This window comes from Pholis gunnellus (assembly GCF_910591455.1).
Source record: "Pholis gunnellus genome assembly, chromosome: 6".
NCBI lineage: Eukaryota > Metazoa > Chordata > Actinopteri > Perciformes > Pholidae > Pholis > Pholis gunnellus.
Window position 1 is genome coordinate 13,980,066 of NC_136532.1, and position 17,274 is coordinate 13,997,339.

Here is a 17,274-nt window from a genome sequence, read left to right on the forward strand (position 1 = left end):
CTAATAATAGATAATTATAGAATATATGAAAAGAATGCCTAGAGTTTGATAGACGTTCCTCATATAAAAACTACAACACTGTGAAGCAAGGACATTTGATTATGGACTATTAAGACTGAATTAATATTAAGTCTATGTGCTTGTCATATTCAAAGCTCAACACTAACTGTGAGGCTAAATCGTGTTTTGGCCTAACCTGAGGAAACGCCTCTTTAACCTGCCTGTGACAGGAACCTTGGGAGAAGGATGACTTATGAAGGCACAGCGCAACAAGAAAGGGACCTCCAATGTGCCATGGAAGTTAAATGGCAACACAGAAAGGAGAGAACGACCATCAAAACTGCTCCACCACCCACGAATACCACATATGTCACAACTGCCCACACTTCAACAGAACCCTGTGGACCCAAGATTGGCCAAGACCCACAAATGATCCATCTTAGTAACAGGATGACAGTCATACTCGACTGTGAGTGATTGCCTACGATGATGATTTTACAAATACATTTTCTGTGCCTCCATATAGTAGATGAAGTCAGTTCATTACTGTAGGTATGCTTAAATTACAGGTGTTTCTATTATTTGGTCTACCCCATTTATATCATTGAGGGTAGGCTAAATAACGGAAACACTTCTGTGTATAATGCAATAAAGTTCAACAACATCCCCGACTACACCCTCCAAAATGATCCTACAGTTGAATCAACACTTCCAACAAAATCTTAACATTATAACTTTCATAAAGAGACAATTCATTGCAGGGCTACTGCATCAACAGACTGTATGCCAGAGATGGGCAAAAATACATCAAAATGTATTTTGATACAAAATACCCCCAAATAAATGTATTACAACAATATACAAAATACTGGTGCGAGAAAATGTAACAAAATACATGTATTTTGTATTTAAAATATAGGAAATACTTTTTTCTGGATTTTCTGTTTTCTCACAATGTGGTATAGCAGAGAATTCAGGTTTATATAATGTACACAAAGCTCTGGTGAACCCCACAAACAGGAAGAACAGTCACAGAATGTCAGTGTAACTAAGCAAAGCTATTAAAAGACAACAACTTGATTATGTACATATATATATATTTTTATTAATGGGACTTAAGCCCATAAACTTTGGCTTTGTATCAACATATCAACACATATTCATCACATATGACATACAAGCTCCCAATCTCCCTCTTCCTATAGCTAGCTACTCGACTGATAAGTTAACTTGCTAAACACTGGCTATGCACTAGCCTAGACCGCATGCTAGCGTCATTAGCATGTTGGCATCGATGGCTAGCTTGATATTATAACCATCACCATGTATATACAATAGGCTAGCCAGACCCAGACATAAGTTATACATCAAGCTAGTTGACATCTGTCACACTCAGATAAAATATTTACCTCGGCAGACAATCCGTTGAACTTGAAGATCTGAAGACTGAACTCGTGAACTGTTTTTTGATTCGTGGAGAAAGTATTTTGAGTATTTTAAATACAAAATTACTCCACTCTGAAGTATTTTGTTACAAATTACGTTCGACTTTTAATCGGCCCTATCAAATACAAATTACAAAATACTCAAAAGTAATTGCAATACGTATTTCAAAGACAAGTAATAGAAATACTGCCCATCTCTGCTGTATGCACACAGCAATATTAATCTGCAGCTGCTGCAAAGAACTGGCAAAGATGTGTGGTGATTTGAATTAAAAATAGCAATACAAACTGAAAAATATGATGATGGAATTTTTTTATAGCGAGCATTCATAAATTAAGTTTTTTACTGCATGAGCATTTTTCCCCCCAGTGGCTCTAGAGAGCACCAATCGCACGGGAGACTGCTCGTGCAACCTATCTTGTTGAAGCCGGTTGGGTAGGCGGCTCAAGAAGCGGCGAACCAATCACCATTCACCCTCACCGCTTCTACACCAATCAGCGAAATATTGTCTTTGGTAGCACGTTTGACTGACCCTTTGCACATGTGAGAGCGCAATGAAGGGAAAGCAGTGTTGATCAAAACTTTACAAATATCGGAATTATCATCACATTGAAAGCATATCAGACATGAAGAAGAAGCTGACAGTTGCTGAGGACCCGGCAGAGGTAAGACTGGCGACATGTGTTGACTAACTACCGCTTAGTTAGCACACGAGATAGTCTATGGTAACACGGGTGTTGCTTGCATGCGTTGCCAACTGCACGTTCCATTGGTAAGACTTTGCTTAATGTCTACTTAAGATAAACTGAATGTACAGCAGATACAGTCAGTAATAATTTTAATATATAATCGTTTGGCAAATACCAGAATTAACCCTCTAATAGTATTTTTAGTTAGCCCGGGGTTTATATCAAATGCTGGTTATCTGATTCCTTACACTTAATACAAGACACGTTGAAAGTTGACTCAACTGCTACCACATGTTTTATTTTACAGATGATTCCCTCAGAGGGTCACGAGGAGGAGGAGGACGACGAGGTTCCGGTTAAAGCCAAGAGGAGCAAACCTGGGGAGGACGGTGGGGAGGAGGAGGTCTATCACCCGGTGAAGCTGTCCCGAAGTGATCTGTACAGACCTCCCACAGCAGAGGAGCTCAACCAGCTGAAAGAGGCGGAGAGCCTGTTTCACTGCAGCCTGCTCAAAATGCAGGTGAGACCTCTTGACTCAGTGACGTGGGGACGGCCGGGGACATGAAAAGGAATGGGGGTTATGCCTTAAGTCAAGCTTGTTGTCCCATGTAAACAATAACACACTTTCACACATACTAGTAAATGTCTATGATCTACCCCCAATAACAGATGGAAGAGCTGCTGAAGGAGGTCGCCCTGAGTGAGCGTAGGAAACAGCAAATCGATTCCTTTATTCAGACGGTCACCAAGCTGCTCCAGACCGTACCAGATTCACCAGAGGTTGAGGTATTTATCTCAGCACTTTATCTGTAAGACTAGTGTCATAATTTGGCATAGAACCTCAGTTTCATTCTTTCAGCTTTCCACAGATATAAACATGTAACCACATTTTTTTTTTTTTAACTTAATCTCTCTTTGTGTTCAGGTGAGTGACCCGTCATGGCTGTCAAGTGCAGTCAAGGTCCCTTTCCTCCTGGTGCCCAAAACAACAAAAGGCAAGTTCCACATGGCACCCCCTGCCTCTGTAGATCTGATCGGCAGCTACCCCCTGGGCACCTGCACCAAACCACGCGTCACGGTGGACCTGGCTGTCACAATCCCAGCTGTAAGTCACCTGCCAACCGTTTATTCATTTCAATACAACACTTGAAGCCTCGAGAGCAATGTGCTGAATGCAATGTGACAATATATTCTCGAGATTGTAAGAGACTCCATTGTCTTCTGTCCGCTCATCTGTGCGTTATTAGGATGTCCTCCACCCAAAGGACGTCTTGAACCAGAGGTATCCGAGGAAAAGGGCTCTCTACCTGGCCGGCCTGGCCCAGCATCTGGCGTCCTCCTCTGACATCGGAAGCATGCGGTACTCCTGTCTTCATGGCAATCGGCTCCGACCCGTTCTGCTGCTTACCCCTCCAGGTATTTACCTTTTTTAATTAACATCGTATTGTACACAAACTGCCAACCTTCAAGAGCATTGTATTTTGTTTTCGTTGCATGGATTTGACCAGCAATTCATTTTCTTTGCATGTGCTTGTTTAGCAGTATTTTGTTTTGGTTATGATTGTGATGCTGTCCCCGTATCTCAGGTAAAGACTCTTCCAGCTTCACCTTACGTGTTCATGCCTCTCCGCCTCCTGGATTCTTCAAGCCCAGCCGTTTCCACCCACAGAGGAATAATATCCGGACCGAGTGGTACAGCGAACTGCAGCCCTCCCAGTGTGGTAAGAGTGTTATTTTATCCACCAAGCTCTTCAAAAATTATCCACCTGTAATCACTCGATCATAAGTATATTCAGGACCACATTTTCGACGACGGTTCAATCAAAATATCAGACCAATTTCTATTGTTTGTTTGTTTTGTTGCAGAGGGCAGCGGACCCCCCACTCCGCATTACAACAGCTCTGTTCTGGGGGATTTGCTGCCCAGGGCTCACCTCCAGTTTCTTTCCGCTGTCAGCTCCCAGTGCTCAGCTTTTGCTGATGGAGTGGCTTTGCTCAAAGTCTGGCTTCGGCAAAGAGAGCTTGACCAGGTAGGAGGCTTGAAAGGGTTCTTTTGCTTCCAGAGCTTACTTCCTTCTTTTTACGTTGTATTTATTTACTCGTCTTCTGACACTGTTTATCTCACCTCACCACTGTGTTGCTCACTCAATGTGTTCTAGGGCACTGGTTGCTTTAATGGCTTCCTGGCTTCAATGTTGTTGGCTTATCTGCTGACCACTCACAGAATCAGTAACTCTATGACAGCCTATCAGCTGCTTCGGAACAGCTTGAACTTCCTGGGTAAGAACATTTAACATCAGCTAAACCACAGTATTGTTTTTTTAAATAATGGTAATGTGTAGCACAATTTGATATATGGAAGATGACCTTACAGAAATTTGGTTATCACTTTTTTGAATATCTTGTAACTTACCCACCTCTCATTCAACCCCTCAGCATCTACAGACCTGACAGTGAATGGAATAAGCTTAGCCAGAGATCCTGACTCTACAGCTGTGAGTGGTCTAAATCTGTGCAAGAAGTGTATTCACTCTTTAGTTTCCCTCCTAAATGAATCATTATTGTCCCCTTTCTTTTCTTTTCCCCGCAGCCATCTCTTCCAGAGTTCCACGATGCGTTCCAGGTAGTGTTTGTTGACCCGTCAGGACATCTCAACATGTGTGCTGACATGACGGCTTGTACCTACAAACAGGTAAATACTGTAAAAGTGTTATATGTGTTCAAACTAGATTCTTTTGACACTGGTGAGATTGAGCAGCAGGTTCTGATCATTTTCATTGCGTTGGTTCTCAGCTGCAGCATGAGGCGACTGTATCGATGCAGTTCTGGGACGACCCTACGGTGGACGGCTTCCACAGCCTCCTCATGACACCCAAACCCATGATCAGGACAAGCGACCACGTGTTCCAGTAAGGCTCTGTTTATCAGCTAATGCAACAAAACAACATGTTATCCAGTCCTTGTGTTGTGTACTACATTAGCAGCTTAGTTTTACACCTCCTCTTCAACATACATCATTTTCCACTTAGCATGACACGTGTTCACGTCACTGTTACAGATTCCAGCTAAAGATAGTTTATACACCTTCTCAAATGTCAGGTAATAAATAGGGTACTGGAAAGAAAAAACATTCTACTGCTAGTGTAACATCACAATAGTTCTTTTTCCTTTCAGAACAGATCTCCTTCACTCTGTCTTTGACTTCCCATACTCATCCTGCTTTTCATCCTCCACTCAGGTTGTGTGAGCTGGTGAAGCTTCAGTCCTGCTGTAAGAAAATGAATCTCCTCAGTGAGCTGATGGACCACAGTGGAGATTACGTCCACACTGCGCTCCCTTTTATTTTGTCCCTGCTTCAGCGTGGACTGGGCCAAAGGATCCACCTCCTCACCCACTCCCTCTCGCCTGACCCTGAGGTAGGAAAGATTTACACTCGGAGGTTACAGTCATCTACGTCTGGCTTGCTCCACTAGCAGAACGTAAACACTGACTTTTGAGTGCTTCATTTCATGATTCTGCTAAGCTACCGTTAACAAACCTGCACTAATACTGCTACTATAACAGTATGTTTTTGACTCAAACCACTTTGAACGTGTCTTACAACACACGTACGTATGATTAACAATCTTCAGATCACTGTTTTCGTTGAACTCTCCATTTTTGTTTCATCACAGTGGTCTGTGGAGAGTGAAGCCCCAAAACACAAAGCTCAACCTCCTCTCTCCTTCGGTTTGCTCCTAAGTCCGGAGCTGGCAGCCTCTGTCCTGGAAAGAGGCCCCGCTGCAGACAGCCCCACGGTAACCTCACCGCTCTCTCCTTCCTCTGCATGTGTGTCGGGTTTTATTTTTTATCGGGATTGAAGATACAAGGCCATTTGACCTAACTCTACATAATTAGTATATTAAAAGTTCTACAAAGGAACACATTTGTACTTACTACTTACCATACAGTGTATTTGATTAGTTAAGACCTGAAATTTAAATATTCACATACGCTTCATCTAATATGATTGTAAACCTTTTTAAGAATGTTATACTATTTTGCAGCATTTATGTAATTACTACACACTTGTATTTTTGATATGGCAGGCATTTGCAGCTGTTCTTGTCACTTGCAAGAGAGACAAACCTGTCGCAGTACTGTACAGAATTTGTTTTGTTGACTTTATCATTTATATGCTTGTGTTGGGATTCAATAATAACGGCGGTGTTCTTCTGCTAGGCGGCTGAGTTTCGTCAGCTGTGGGGTTCTCGCTCCGAGCTGCGTCGCTTCCAGGACGGCTCCATCACCGAGGCGGTGCTGTGGGACGGAGAGAGCATGTGCCAAAAGAGACTGGTCCCCAGACAGATCATAACACACCTGCTACAGCTGTATGTATTTTATCTCGGCATACTGAGACAGATTTCACATTAATATTGTTAATAATACAGTGTTGGTTTGGTCACTGAGTGTCTAGCTGTATTGATAATACAAATATTTAGTATGCTGTCATGATAACAAATGAACAAACCAGAGATGTTTCTTCTTCATTGTTTTTTCCCTCCAGAGTGTTATCTTGATTTGTAGACTATTGTATAGATATCTAATCAAAGTATAGGGTAATGGCTGTGTTGAGGTAACGGTTACACTAGGGCTGCACAATTAATCGAATTTTAATCGCGATCACGATTTTGGCTGCCACAATTAAATGAGCATGATCGTCAGCGATATTGACGTTTAATGCGTGCTCTGCTACATATTAAATCAAGCGCTTCCTCAACTAACAGTCAGCCAACCACCAGGGGGACAACGAGGTGGGAGGTGTCATTCGTGCACCCTGCAATGGCAGGTAGAAGAGTAGAGAGACAGGAGCTTGAACGCTGAGTACTTTTGCTTTATTTATTTACACGCCGGCATGTCATGTCTGTCACTACATGGTCGCGCATTTACAATTCCCCTGCTCTCTGCCCCCCCCCAGCTGTAAACCTAGGGAAAACACTGAAAATAATTAATGAATAATCGTGATCTCAATATTGATTAAAATAATCGTGATTATGATTTTGGCCATAATCGTGCAGCCCTAGGTTACACTGTTCGGTGCCTCCACTAGATGCTTGCGTATGCCTGATGTTTCATGCTGAATACCAAGGATTTGTAGTGGCAATGTGTTTACTCGGATATTACTAACATAATTTTACGATTGGCTCACTGTCCACTGTTTTAATCCAGCCGTCAAGTGAGGTGTTGAGGCAAAGCACCGTGTTTAAATGTTAGGAACTACATTAAGGTATAGTTCAAGTTAAGCATTTGACTGCAGCTCAGCTTTCTAACTTTTTGTTGACTGAAATTTAAAAACTAAAATAGTTTGTCATTATTCACATCAACAGTGGAAGAGTAGCTGCCATCTTCCCCATCCTCTTATCTTAACATCCAATCAGATGTCGAATGGGAAGTCGGAGTAAACCTCCATCACGTGCTGTCATGGAAGTTATGCATTTCTGTTTACAAAGATCATCATGTCAACATGCTCTGGGCTCAGTCTAGTACGCATTGTTGCAAATGATTGTCCGGCCTCTGACAATAGAGACGGCAGCGATACCCCAGGTACACACAAATAGTGCCTCGCCAGAGTGGCCAATTTGGGGAATCTCGGTCCGTTCACCCTCCACCATTCAAGAGGGTTTATGTCCAGTGACGGAGCAATGTCTCTCAAGTAGTAATCTACCTGAGCTTCAGAGTCTGTGGCATAGGAGGAACTGTAGTTGTCTCCTAGGAGCAACATCATGGTGTTTTTGGTGTCACTTCTCAGTTGCGAGGGCATTGCCACCTGGCTAATATCAGGTGTGACCAGGATCTCCTGCTGTTCCTCCTTTGGGCCCACAGTCGTAGTTATCACGTCTAATTTTGAAACCAGTTCGTGCAGTTTAACCTTTGCAGCCAGTCTCCCTGTTGGCGTCAGGAAACTGAGGTGTTTGTGACGAGGGTCCAGCATAGAGGCAATCAGAGCTGGTTTGGAGGCTAGGTCGTTAGAGTCAACCTGCAAACAGTAAAACGGATAGTTATGTTTAAAAAAAAAAAAAGGATGTTTATCTTATTCAGCATCAATCTGTTCAACCAAATTGATAGGTATATGCCTACCTCCATGTGATTTCTAAGTGAATCCTGAACCTTCAGCTTGAACTCGGAGACTTGTTCAACATCATTCTCTTTCTGCACAAGGTGGGTCTGAATGAGGCTGAATGTGATTGGGTAAATGTTTGAAATGGACACTTCTGTTTCTGCAGATATGATTGTTGTTGCCCATTTCAGCGTCGCCAGCACGGGCGTGAAATTCTCAATTATTTGCCAGCAATCATCTTCTATCTCAAGGATTTGGGCTTCCTGTCTGTTAGTGATCGTGCGATCAGAGAGCACAGCTTTAATTGCCCACCGTTGCTCCAGCAGCCGTTCGAACATATCGCAGATGGTGTCCCATCTAGCTTTGCACGACTGGATAAGCTTGTGCTGTGGCAGGCACATCTGCACTTGCTTCTGCTCCAAGGCTTCACTCGCCAGCAGACCGTGGTTGAAGTGCTTGACTAGTTTCCCCGCGGCAACGATGATGCGGACTAGATCCTCACTCAGCCCGTCACTAACTGCTAGCTGCAGTGTAGTGGCAAAGCAAGTGGCATAGTCCCAGGTGACGTGGACAAACGCGTGGGGTGCAGAGACGCCCCGTGTGCTGTTATGAACACACGCAGTCACTTTCCCAGCAATACCCCAGGTCTGCACCGTGCTAAGTAGCCTCTCTGTGACACTGTCTGTAGTAGTGTGGCTGTCTGACGGCAGCTTGTGTGTCTGCAGCACAGCCGACCTCCCCTGCCAGTCCTCTGTTATGAACGAACAGAAGACTGTGACATACCTCTGAAATGGGAGGGCCGTCCACAAATCGGCAGTGAGTGCCAATTTCTCCACTTTCCCCAGCTGCACTACAAGCTCCTCCACTTTCTCATGGAAGTGGCCTTCAATAAGGCGTGTGATATCAGCAGCAGATGGGATTTTATAATGATGCACAGTGTATGCAAGTAGCTCACGAAAGCCATCCCCACTGACCACGTTGATGGGAAGCATGTCCTTCTCTATCATTCTGGAGATGAGTTCAGTCACCTCTGCATGTGTTGCCACTGACCCGCCGTCATTGGGCATAGTGTCGGGGTGCTTGTTTTTGATGTGGTACATCATGCTGGTAGTGCTGCTCCTGTATTTCAGTTTGGTGTCGCACATCGTGCAGTGCACCTCCTCGTCCACTTTGATGAAAATGTCCCACACAGAGCTCCTCTTCAGGCGCTTCCTCTCCCCGTAGTCCCGCTCGGAGAGGTTGGTGGTCGTGTTCATGTTGGGTGACATGATTGCGACCTGCATGATGTCCGAATTAGCGGCGCTCTCTTCCTCGATGCACTGCACGGTGCAAATCACCGGCTTCTCGTCTTCGTCTGACGGCGCCGTGGACGGGTGGTGCCTGCTCATGTGGTTCATCATAGAGCTGGTGGCTCCACCGCAGTACTTCAATGTGGCGTCACATTTCATGCAGCGGACAAAGTTCCCCACTTGTTCAAAACAGTCCCACACAGAGCTCCGTCTCCTGCCCGTGCGCTTCATTGTTTTTGTCGTGCAGTTGGTTAAAGTACGTAAAAAAACGTTAGCAAGCTAGCTAATGTTAGCGCCAACTGTCCTCGTAAAAAAAGGTATTGTGGTTAATAAAAAGGCGATTTCACCTCGGTATATGCAATAACTGAAAATGCAATGAGGTGAGTGTAAGTGTGAACTTATTGAAGCCTCGTTGTTATAAAGAAAATAATGTATTTATTATCCACCAGGCATGCAGATATCCCTGAATCCTGTATGCGGTATGTGGGGTCGATGGTGGATGACGTCATCAAAACGGGAAGTGAGGTAAATGCCACATTTTGCGATCAAATCTGGATTTATTCTTAATTTCAAATTCAAAATAAAATCGATGGGATTAATTGAAAAGAAACAACGTTTTTATGTGTTGTGAATATACTTTTGTGAAAAAACACTTTTTTATATTATGTGTTTTTTCCTTTTTTTTTTCCTATTGAAATTTAATTAATGGCATATTTCATTTATATTCTGTGCTTTATGACTGTGGTGAAGCCTAACCAGAGTGGCTTCTGAAGTGGTAGGAGGCAGACACGAGAGACTTTGTTCCAATAACAAAATGTGTTTTATTTACAAAAAGTGCCCTGCTACACGTGTAACCAAACATATATCAAACAAAACAAACGGTTAACTTGGCGGAACTGAATAAACTCAACTCATCATAAACTAACATAATCACGTGCATACAGCTACACTGATCTTCTCTCCCCCGTCCAGTCAAAGTCATCTCCTTTTATATAGCGCCTCCTATCAGCAGGATCTAATTCAGTGCAGGTGACACCGATTACCTACACATACACATACTCTACTCTCCCCCCCCCATACTTGGTCTGACCCAATGACATCACGGATGACATCATCCAGTGTATAAATAGAGACAATGGTTGGGTGCCTTCCCCTTTAGCCTCTGGAACACATGGTGGATATGATAAACAAACAATTGACAAGCATGGTTAGATCTATAGATTAATGTAATATGGGGACAAATGGTGTGTTCTCACCCACTTTGTCACAATGGCCTGTAATGGTTTTATTATTACTTGTTATTTAATCAAAATTGTTGCTGTTTAATAATTTAAAAAATATAGCGTTTGATGTGTATTGTGCTCTTCAGGTGCCCAGTACTGGAGAGGAGGAGAGTTTATTGGTGGTTCAGTCCTATGATGACCTGAGTAGAAAACTGTGGAGGCTGGAAGGTCTGCCTCTCTCCATCACAGCAGTGCAAGGAGCCCACCCTGCACTTAGATACACACAGGTAAAGCCTCTTGTTCTTAACGGGTAACTGCTCTCATTATTGCACTGATTAGTAGCAGTGTTAGTAAAATGTAACAATTGCATAATTTCAAACACCACTACACTGTGTTGTGTGCTTTGGTAGTTTTTCTTTATGGCAGTAATAACATTTCATCTGTACCTTGCAGGTCTTTCCCCCTGTGCCACTGAAGGTGGACTATTCCTTCTTTGACAGAGAAAAGACTTCCAGGTCATTGGTGCCACAGGAAGGCAAACCCTGCCCTGCTTATATCACCCCTATCACAGGTAGACACTAACCACCAGCAACTTGTTAAGAAGTGTTTAACGCTTGTTTAATTTCTGCACTGTCCGCCATAGAAAATGTTTTATGAATTTACACTATTTCTGAAGCATAACTTCCCTTGTTTTCTGTAATGTACCTGGTGATTTTACGATTGCTAAATGACTGAGTTACAACCCATGTATTCAAAGCAGGAACACTATAGCCACCTAACAGAGATTAAAACTGTACAAAACCATTTATTCAAACTCCTATCACTGGTGACCCTGCTCTTGCAGTGATTTGTCACATGGAAGGGAGTGGAAAGTGGCCTCACGATCGCTTTGCCATCCGCCACATCCGAACTGCCTTCCACATCCGCCTGGGAGAGTTACTGAAGAAGCAGCATAATTATACATGCAGGCCCTGCCCTACTCACCTAGATGTCTGGAAGGTATATTTTTGAGTTAGTTTACAAGTCGCACACTTGTTTGTTGTTGTTTTCTTCTAAGTATCATTATATGTTTAGGCAAATTGTTGGTATTTTTTTAAAATCAGTTTACAGTATTCTTTTTTTACGCTGTTTTAATTCCATTTGTTTATGCATCCAGGATGGCTTGGTGTTCCGCATCCAGGTGGCATACCATCGTGAGCCTCAGGTGCTGAGGGAGAGTGTGAATGCAGAGGGGCTGCTGGTTGTAAGGGACAACGAGGAGGCTCAGGCTCTGGAGATGGCCACCATGCACAAGCCTCTACTTACCAGCACATTGCATGGGTAAAATTACAGTAACACAAATATCTGTGTTCCCTCTTTTCAACCCTATATGTTGCTGTTATAACATTTATAGGCAGTCATTTTTGGTTGTATGTTCCTACTTTCTTTAACCTCTGTCCTTCCTTTCTGTCACCCTGTTTTTGTCTCTTTCCTGTTCCTTCATTGTTTTGCTTGCCCTGCATTCACCATTTCCTCATCTCATACATGTCGTCCTGTTGTTGATAGGCTCCAGCAGCAGCACCAATGTTTTGGGGGAGTGTGTCGCCTGGCCAAACGCTGGCTGGGGTCTCAGCTCTTCAGCGAAGACATCACAGAGGACACAGCAGACCTGCTGGTGGCGTCGCTTTTCCTGCAGCCTGCACCCTTTACTCCTCCGGGGTAACTACCGCCCATCTCATCAGACTCATTTGTGGATGGAATTGTATCGTCCCTTTTCTACGTTCAATAGGTCATGTGAATTAATTTCTGTCTTCCTCAGTTCCCCTCAGGTCGGCTTGCTTCGTTTCCTTCATCTGCTCTCCTCCTTTGACTGGAGGAACAACCCACTGGTTGTCAACCTCAACAACCAGCTTGCAGGCAAGCACACTCTTTCCCTAACCCCTTTCCCTCTGTGTCACATAAACAAATCCCCCCCACCGACCTCATTTTATACACACATCCTGCTCGTATGCTTCACTGTTTCAACTCCAAGTTTGATTGTTGTTCACCTCTCTGTCACGTGCAGCCACCGACTACACAGAGATCAAGAATGACTTCATGGCCTCCAGGGAGTCTCTGCCTGTCCTGTTTGTAGCTACGCCTAAAGACAAAAACCAATCCCTGTGGACCAAGCGAGCACCAAGTGTACAGGTCAGCTGACACAAATACAAGTACACAACTCGCACAACTAGACATTTAATAGAATAGCAATCAATACTGAATTTGAAGGTGATTGAATAGTACATTTGGTCAGTAACAAGAACACAACACAAAATGGAATACTTAAGACTAGATCACAAGCTTATAGGTTACTGTTATTTTGTTGATGATTTGTGAGAATCACAAACAGCGGTGTAGAAAAGAGTTGCATGTTCTGGGCAGAGAACAGTCACATAGTTTCCCAATTCTGGAGCCTTTCCTTAGTGCACACTGGTCTCCTGGATCACACTGAAAATATATAACGCCAAATTAATACCAAAGTAAGGTATTGACTCGTGAAAATATGTAAACAGATTTCTCTAAACGGATTCACTAGATTGGTGTTATGAATTGAGAGGATTCCAAATGGACTGAGTTGTTGCATTACGTACCATAGGCAGAAAGCCATGTTTTTTTCTTAGAGCTGGAAATTGATTGTTCTGAAGTCTTTCCAAAACTCCATGCAAATCATTGATCTGAAATGGAAAATTTAGAATATTAGAATACAGTCCGAATTTGAAATGATAAACAACATTCTGAAGAATTTCCACCAGCAGTACTTGTTTATTGGGAGACCATCAGGTGTAGCTCACCAGTTTCTTTTCATTGCTGTCCTCTGTCGTAGTGAAATAAGTTGAGTATTTAGTTTTGTATTCCTCTGTCTGGATGTGACCGTGGCTGTAAAGGAGTCCAGTGGCACACAGTAGTGTACAGAAAAGGTAAACGGGCCAGCTTCCCATGGTGCGTAGCTGACCCAGATAAGCATCCTGTGCTGTCCCAGCTCACTCCCCCTACAAGCCCAACATTAACACTGAGCCTCTCCCAGCATCCTCTTTTATAACGGTGGCGGAGAACAGGAACCGCGTGCTCTGTGACGTCCCGACAGCGACGTCATTGTTGCCTAATCTCAACGTTCAGGGTGATTTTACCTTTTCTGGTTGCTCGGGTTGCATATATACATCTCTTCTTGAATTCTCATGCCCACCCTCACGGACTATCAAAACCTGAAAGTTGTTTCACAACAAAAAGCTGAGGTGAGTGACTGATCCTGGCTCAGTGTGTGGTTTGTAGTTGTCTCAATACCTCTGAATGACCACTAGGGAGCACATTTAATGTGTTCTGGGAAATTGGTAATTAGAAATTTTAGTGCTAATTGATCGATTTGTACAACCACAATGGGGGTCTCTATATATTATATTATATTATATGACATGTCTGAACATATTTTCAGATGAAACGCAATGTCCAAAGCTACCGGGTTTAACCATCAAATGTTGTATTTTGTGTCTTCAGATGCTGCAGCGTGTGGTGATGGTGGCTGCAGAGAGTCTTAAGTTACTGGAACAGCAGCTGATGGACAGAGAGCAGATACAAGATGTCAGGGTTAGTAAAAAGCACTTGAAAACTCTCATTTGCTATTGTCTTCATAAATGGTCCACTATCTGAATGAATTGTGATTTAATACTTCAGCCTTGTGACGCGTTGTCTGTGTTTTGTACAGGTGGTCATGCGTCCTCCTCTGGATGCCTACGATGTGTTGATTCACCTGAACCCAAAGCAGGTTCCCCTGCTCCCTCAGGCAGTGGACCCTCCCACTGTCACCTTCAGCAGGGGCCTCATGGCTGGCAGTGTGGCCCAGTCTGGAGGGGCCCTGCCTGTCATCGACTACAACCCCGTGTCCCTCTACCTGGCAGAGCTCAGAGTGAGTCTCTCGGGCATGAACCTCAGGTTAAAAGGCAGGCGTGGTGTTAATTATGTCTTATTGACACAGGATGTGAGGAAAGCTGTGCAGCAGGATTTGCGCATGCAAGTTGCAGCTTGGCTGCTCTGTTCCGAAGTATATTCTGTCTGACGTCCAACAGCTTCCTGAGAATATAACATCCAGGGAAGAAACATTTCCAGACTGTACTTTCATCCACAAAGCAGGTTTTTCCTAGAATAAATTCAAGGGCATATAGGTTTTGAATATGCACATTAGGGACACGTCCTCACCATTATTTTGGGAGGACAGAATGGTCCCTGCCAATATTTGAGCGAACTCGTTCTCATAATCAAACTAGAGAAGAACAGAGGAGCAGAATACAACAAACATGATACAGTGACGAACTATTCATGTGCACAGTATGAGAAGATATCATTGGAAACTACTGACGCTCTGTTGTGCCGTTCTTCAGTGTTATTTGATGTTTTCTTGAATATCTATTACTGATGATGATGAGTTCCTCAGCTGCAGTGCGCTCCACAGCATAAAGTGTCTGTAGCATAAAGTCGGGTTTGAACTGCGGCTTTGAATGTCTATGATAAAGTAGATCTAGCCTGCACTTTATCAGAGGCGGTGAAGTTAATATTTTATGTTGACCATAACCCACATAATGGTGACATTTATGCCTGATCAAACATGTTTTTATAGGGGCAGTAGAATTTTTCTTGAACTTTTATGACTTCGTTCTCATTGCATTGCGACTTTATTCTCATAATATTACAAAGGTTCCCCAAATATTATGACTTTATTCTCGGCATCGAGAGAAAGTGCACAAAGTTTTGAACATGAACTAATCTAATACATTTTCAGGATGCTTTCGGAGACCTAGCCCTCTTCTTCTGTGACCCCCATGGCGGAAGAGTGATTGCAGTTTTATGGAAGCCAAAGGCCTTCATCCCAATGCCCTTTAAGGTAAGGCCTAACTTATGTCCTCTAATAAAAATCATGAGTGTAGGTCAGAGGCCCTTTGGATTGCCAACAGCTTGCTTCGATGTATCATGTGTCTCCTTCACTTCCATCACTCTGACCTGATGTTTTCTGTTCCCCTTCATGGCAGACGTCGCAAATGTCTGCTCGGAGAGTGGCGGTGACTGGGGAGGAAGCGAATACCATTCCCAACGTGGAAGCAATACTGGAGGACCTCCGGGTCATGGGAAAGGGCTTGATCAAGTCAGTGGAAGCCAGGACTGAAAAATGGTCATTTTAGACACACTGTTTTCACCAGGTACATTCCAATGGAAAAACAGAACAATGGAAAAAATGAATGGGTTTTCAGATGAATTTTGTTAACAATATTATCAGTTAATAGTGTGGTTAAAGATGAGCCATATGATTTGTTTTGGCGAAGCTGCATCATTTCTAATAAATGGATATTTACTCTTTTGATCTTATTTTTTTTAATATGAGTCCTTCTATCAGTGGATCAAATTGAGAAAATGAAATATTTTGTAGATTGTTTTTATCAGTAATTATTTGGGTGGCCAAGAATAATATGGACTGTGACTTTTAATGTACATTTACAAATCAGCATCTTTTAATTCAGAATGCAGTCTTGCTGTTACCGGAGAGCTGAACTGATTAGTTAGAAAATTCATCAGCAACAAATCTGATAATAGGTTAACAGTTTATTAACAAACTAAATTTGGTTTCTCAAATGTGAAGATTGTTTTCTATGGTAGCAAACTGTATATGTTTAGACCTGGGCTGTTGGTTGGACAAGACAAGCAATTTGAAGGCTTCAGCTTAAGCTTTGGGAAATGGTTACAATTAGTTGCAGCTATATGTATCAGATTTGTTTAAATCCATTCATCTTGAAACAGGTGGTTAAAAACAGAGCAGGACACTGAAATGGCCGTCGCTATCCTTTTATCATTGCTGTTGATGCAGAGATGCAATGAGAAGTGTCAACGGTTTCTCTGACACATTTCTCAAGCAGAAACACAGGGCTGTCAGCTGAACACAGTAGATGTAGGTGATCATTGGAGACGTGCCAAACGGTTTGCTTCCAATGGATTTGTGGAAAGGGATTGTCTGGCTGCCTCTTATTCCTAGGAAAACTATGACTCTGGCTTTAAGTTCTTAGTAATTGACGCAAATAAGAATCTCTAATCACGGAAACACTAGACCGGGCATCACAGCTTGCACTCATAGCCCCTTGAATACAGAAAAACACTAGACAAACAGCAAAGTATACTGTTGTGTCCGAAGTCTACTAAATATGAATTCACATATACTGAACACCAAGAATCTGACAAACATGCATCTCTCTTCTCAATGACTTGTTAGTTGCACATTCCAGCATGATGGTGTCACAATTATTTATCTTACCAGTTAATTTACTTTCACCCAAGCAATACTGTCTCTTAAGAAATTTGGTATAAAATGTAAGTTTGGTGTGAAAAATCAAAGATTGCTTCCTAAGTCACAGCCAGTATTGCTCCACTGTCTCCAACATGCAGCTCTGGGACCACACTCTGATTTACCAGGAAACTGAATCACTTTTAAACCGTCATTTGATAGACCGGGGCTTTGAGTTCACAACCCCCAGTTC

General features: G+C 43.0%; 2 protein-coding genes across 2 annotated transcripts; one reads left to right on the forward strand and one right to left on the reverse strand.

The window, feature by feature from the left end:
- The first annotated feature begins 1,973 nt into the window (after positions 1–1,973).
- nol6 (nucleolar protein 6 (RNA-associated)) lies at positions 1,974–16,069 on the forward strand. The gene is made up of 26 exons (XM_079160458.1): positions 1,974–2,111; positions 2,443–2,655; positions 2,805–2,921; positions 3,061–3,240; positions 3,383–3,551; positions 3,722–3,856; positions 4,002–4,165; positions 4,295–4,415; positions 4,572–4,630; positions 4,726–4,827; positions 4,929–5,044; positions 5,374–5,551; positions 5,810–5,932; positions 6,357–6,505; positions 9,971–10,046; positions 10,891–11,031; positions 11,198–11,315; positions 11,589–11,743; positions 11,901–12,064; positions 12,290–12,442; positions 12,543–12,640; positions 12,789–12,913; positions 14,255–14,344; positions 14,463–14,663; positions 15,534–15,635; positions 15,781–16,069. Exons 1-26 carry the CDS (start codon positions 2,073–2,075, stop codon positions 15,928–15,930), a joined length of 3,438 nt encoding a protein of 1,145 aa, XP_079016584.1. The 5' UTR covers positions 1,974–2,072; the 3' UTR covers positions 15,931–16,069.
- LOC306696903 (E3 SUMO-protein ligase ZBED1-like) lies at positions 7,603–9,752 on the reverse strand (the record flags this gene model as incomplete). Its single annotated transcript, XM_079160629.1, has 2 exons — positions 7,603–8,151; positions 8,253–9,752. The coding sequence occupies 2 exons, from the start codon at positions 9,750–9,752 to the stop codon at positions 7,603–7,605; spliced, it is 2,049 nt and encodes a 682-aa protein (XP_079016755.1).
- Positions 16,070–17,274: the final 1,205 nt, after the last annotated feature.

Bases quoted from the DNA above. Each gene is read 5' to 3' on its own strand.
- nol6 (XM_079160458.1), top strand. From the start codon at position 2,073: ATGAAGAAGAAGCTGACAGTTGCTGAGGACCCGGCAGAG. The intron at 12,443-12,542 runs GTAACTACCGCC...TGTCTTCCTCAG, and splicing joins GCACCCTTTACTCCTCCGGG to TTCCCCTCAGGTCGGCTTGC. The intron at 12,914-14,254 runs GTCAGCTGACAC...TTGTGTCTTCAG, and splicing joins AGCGAGCACCAAGTGTACAG to ATGCTGCAGCGTGTGGTGAT.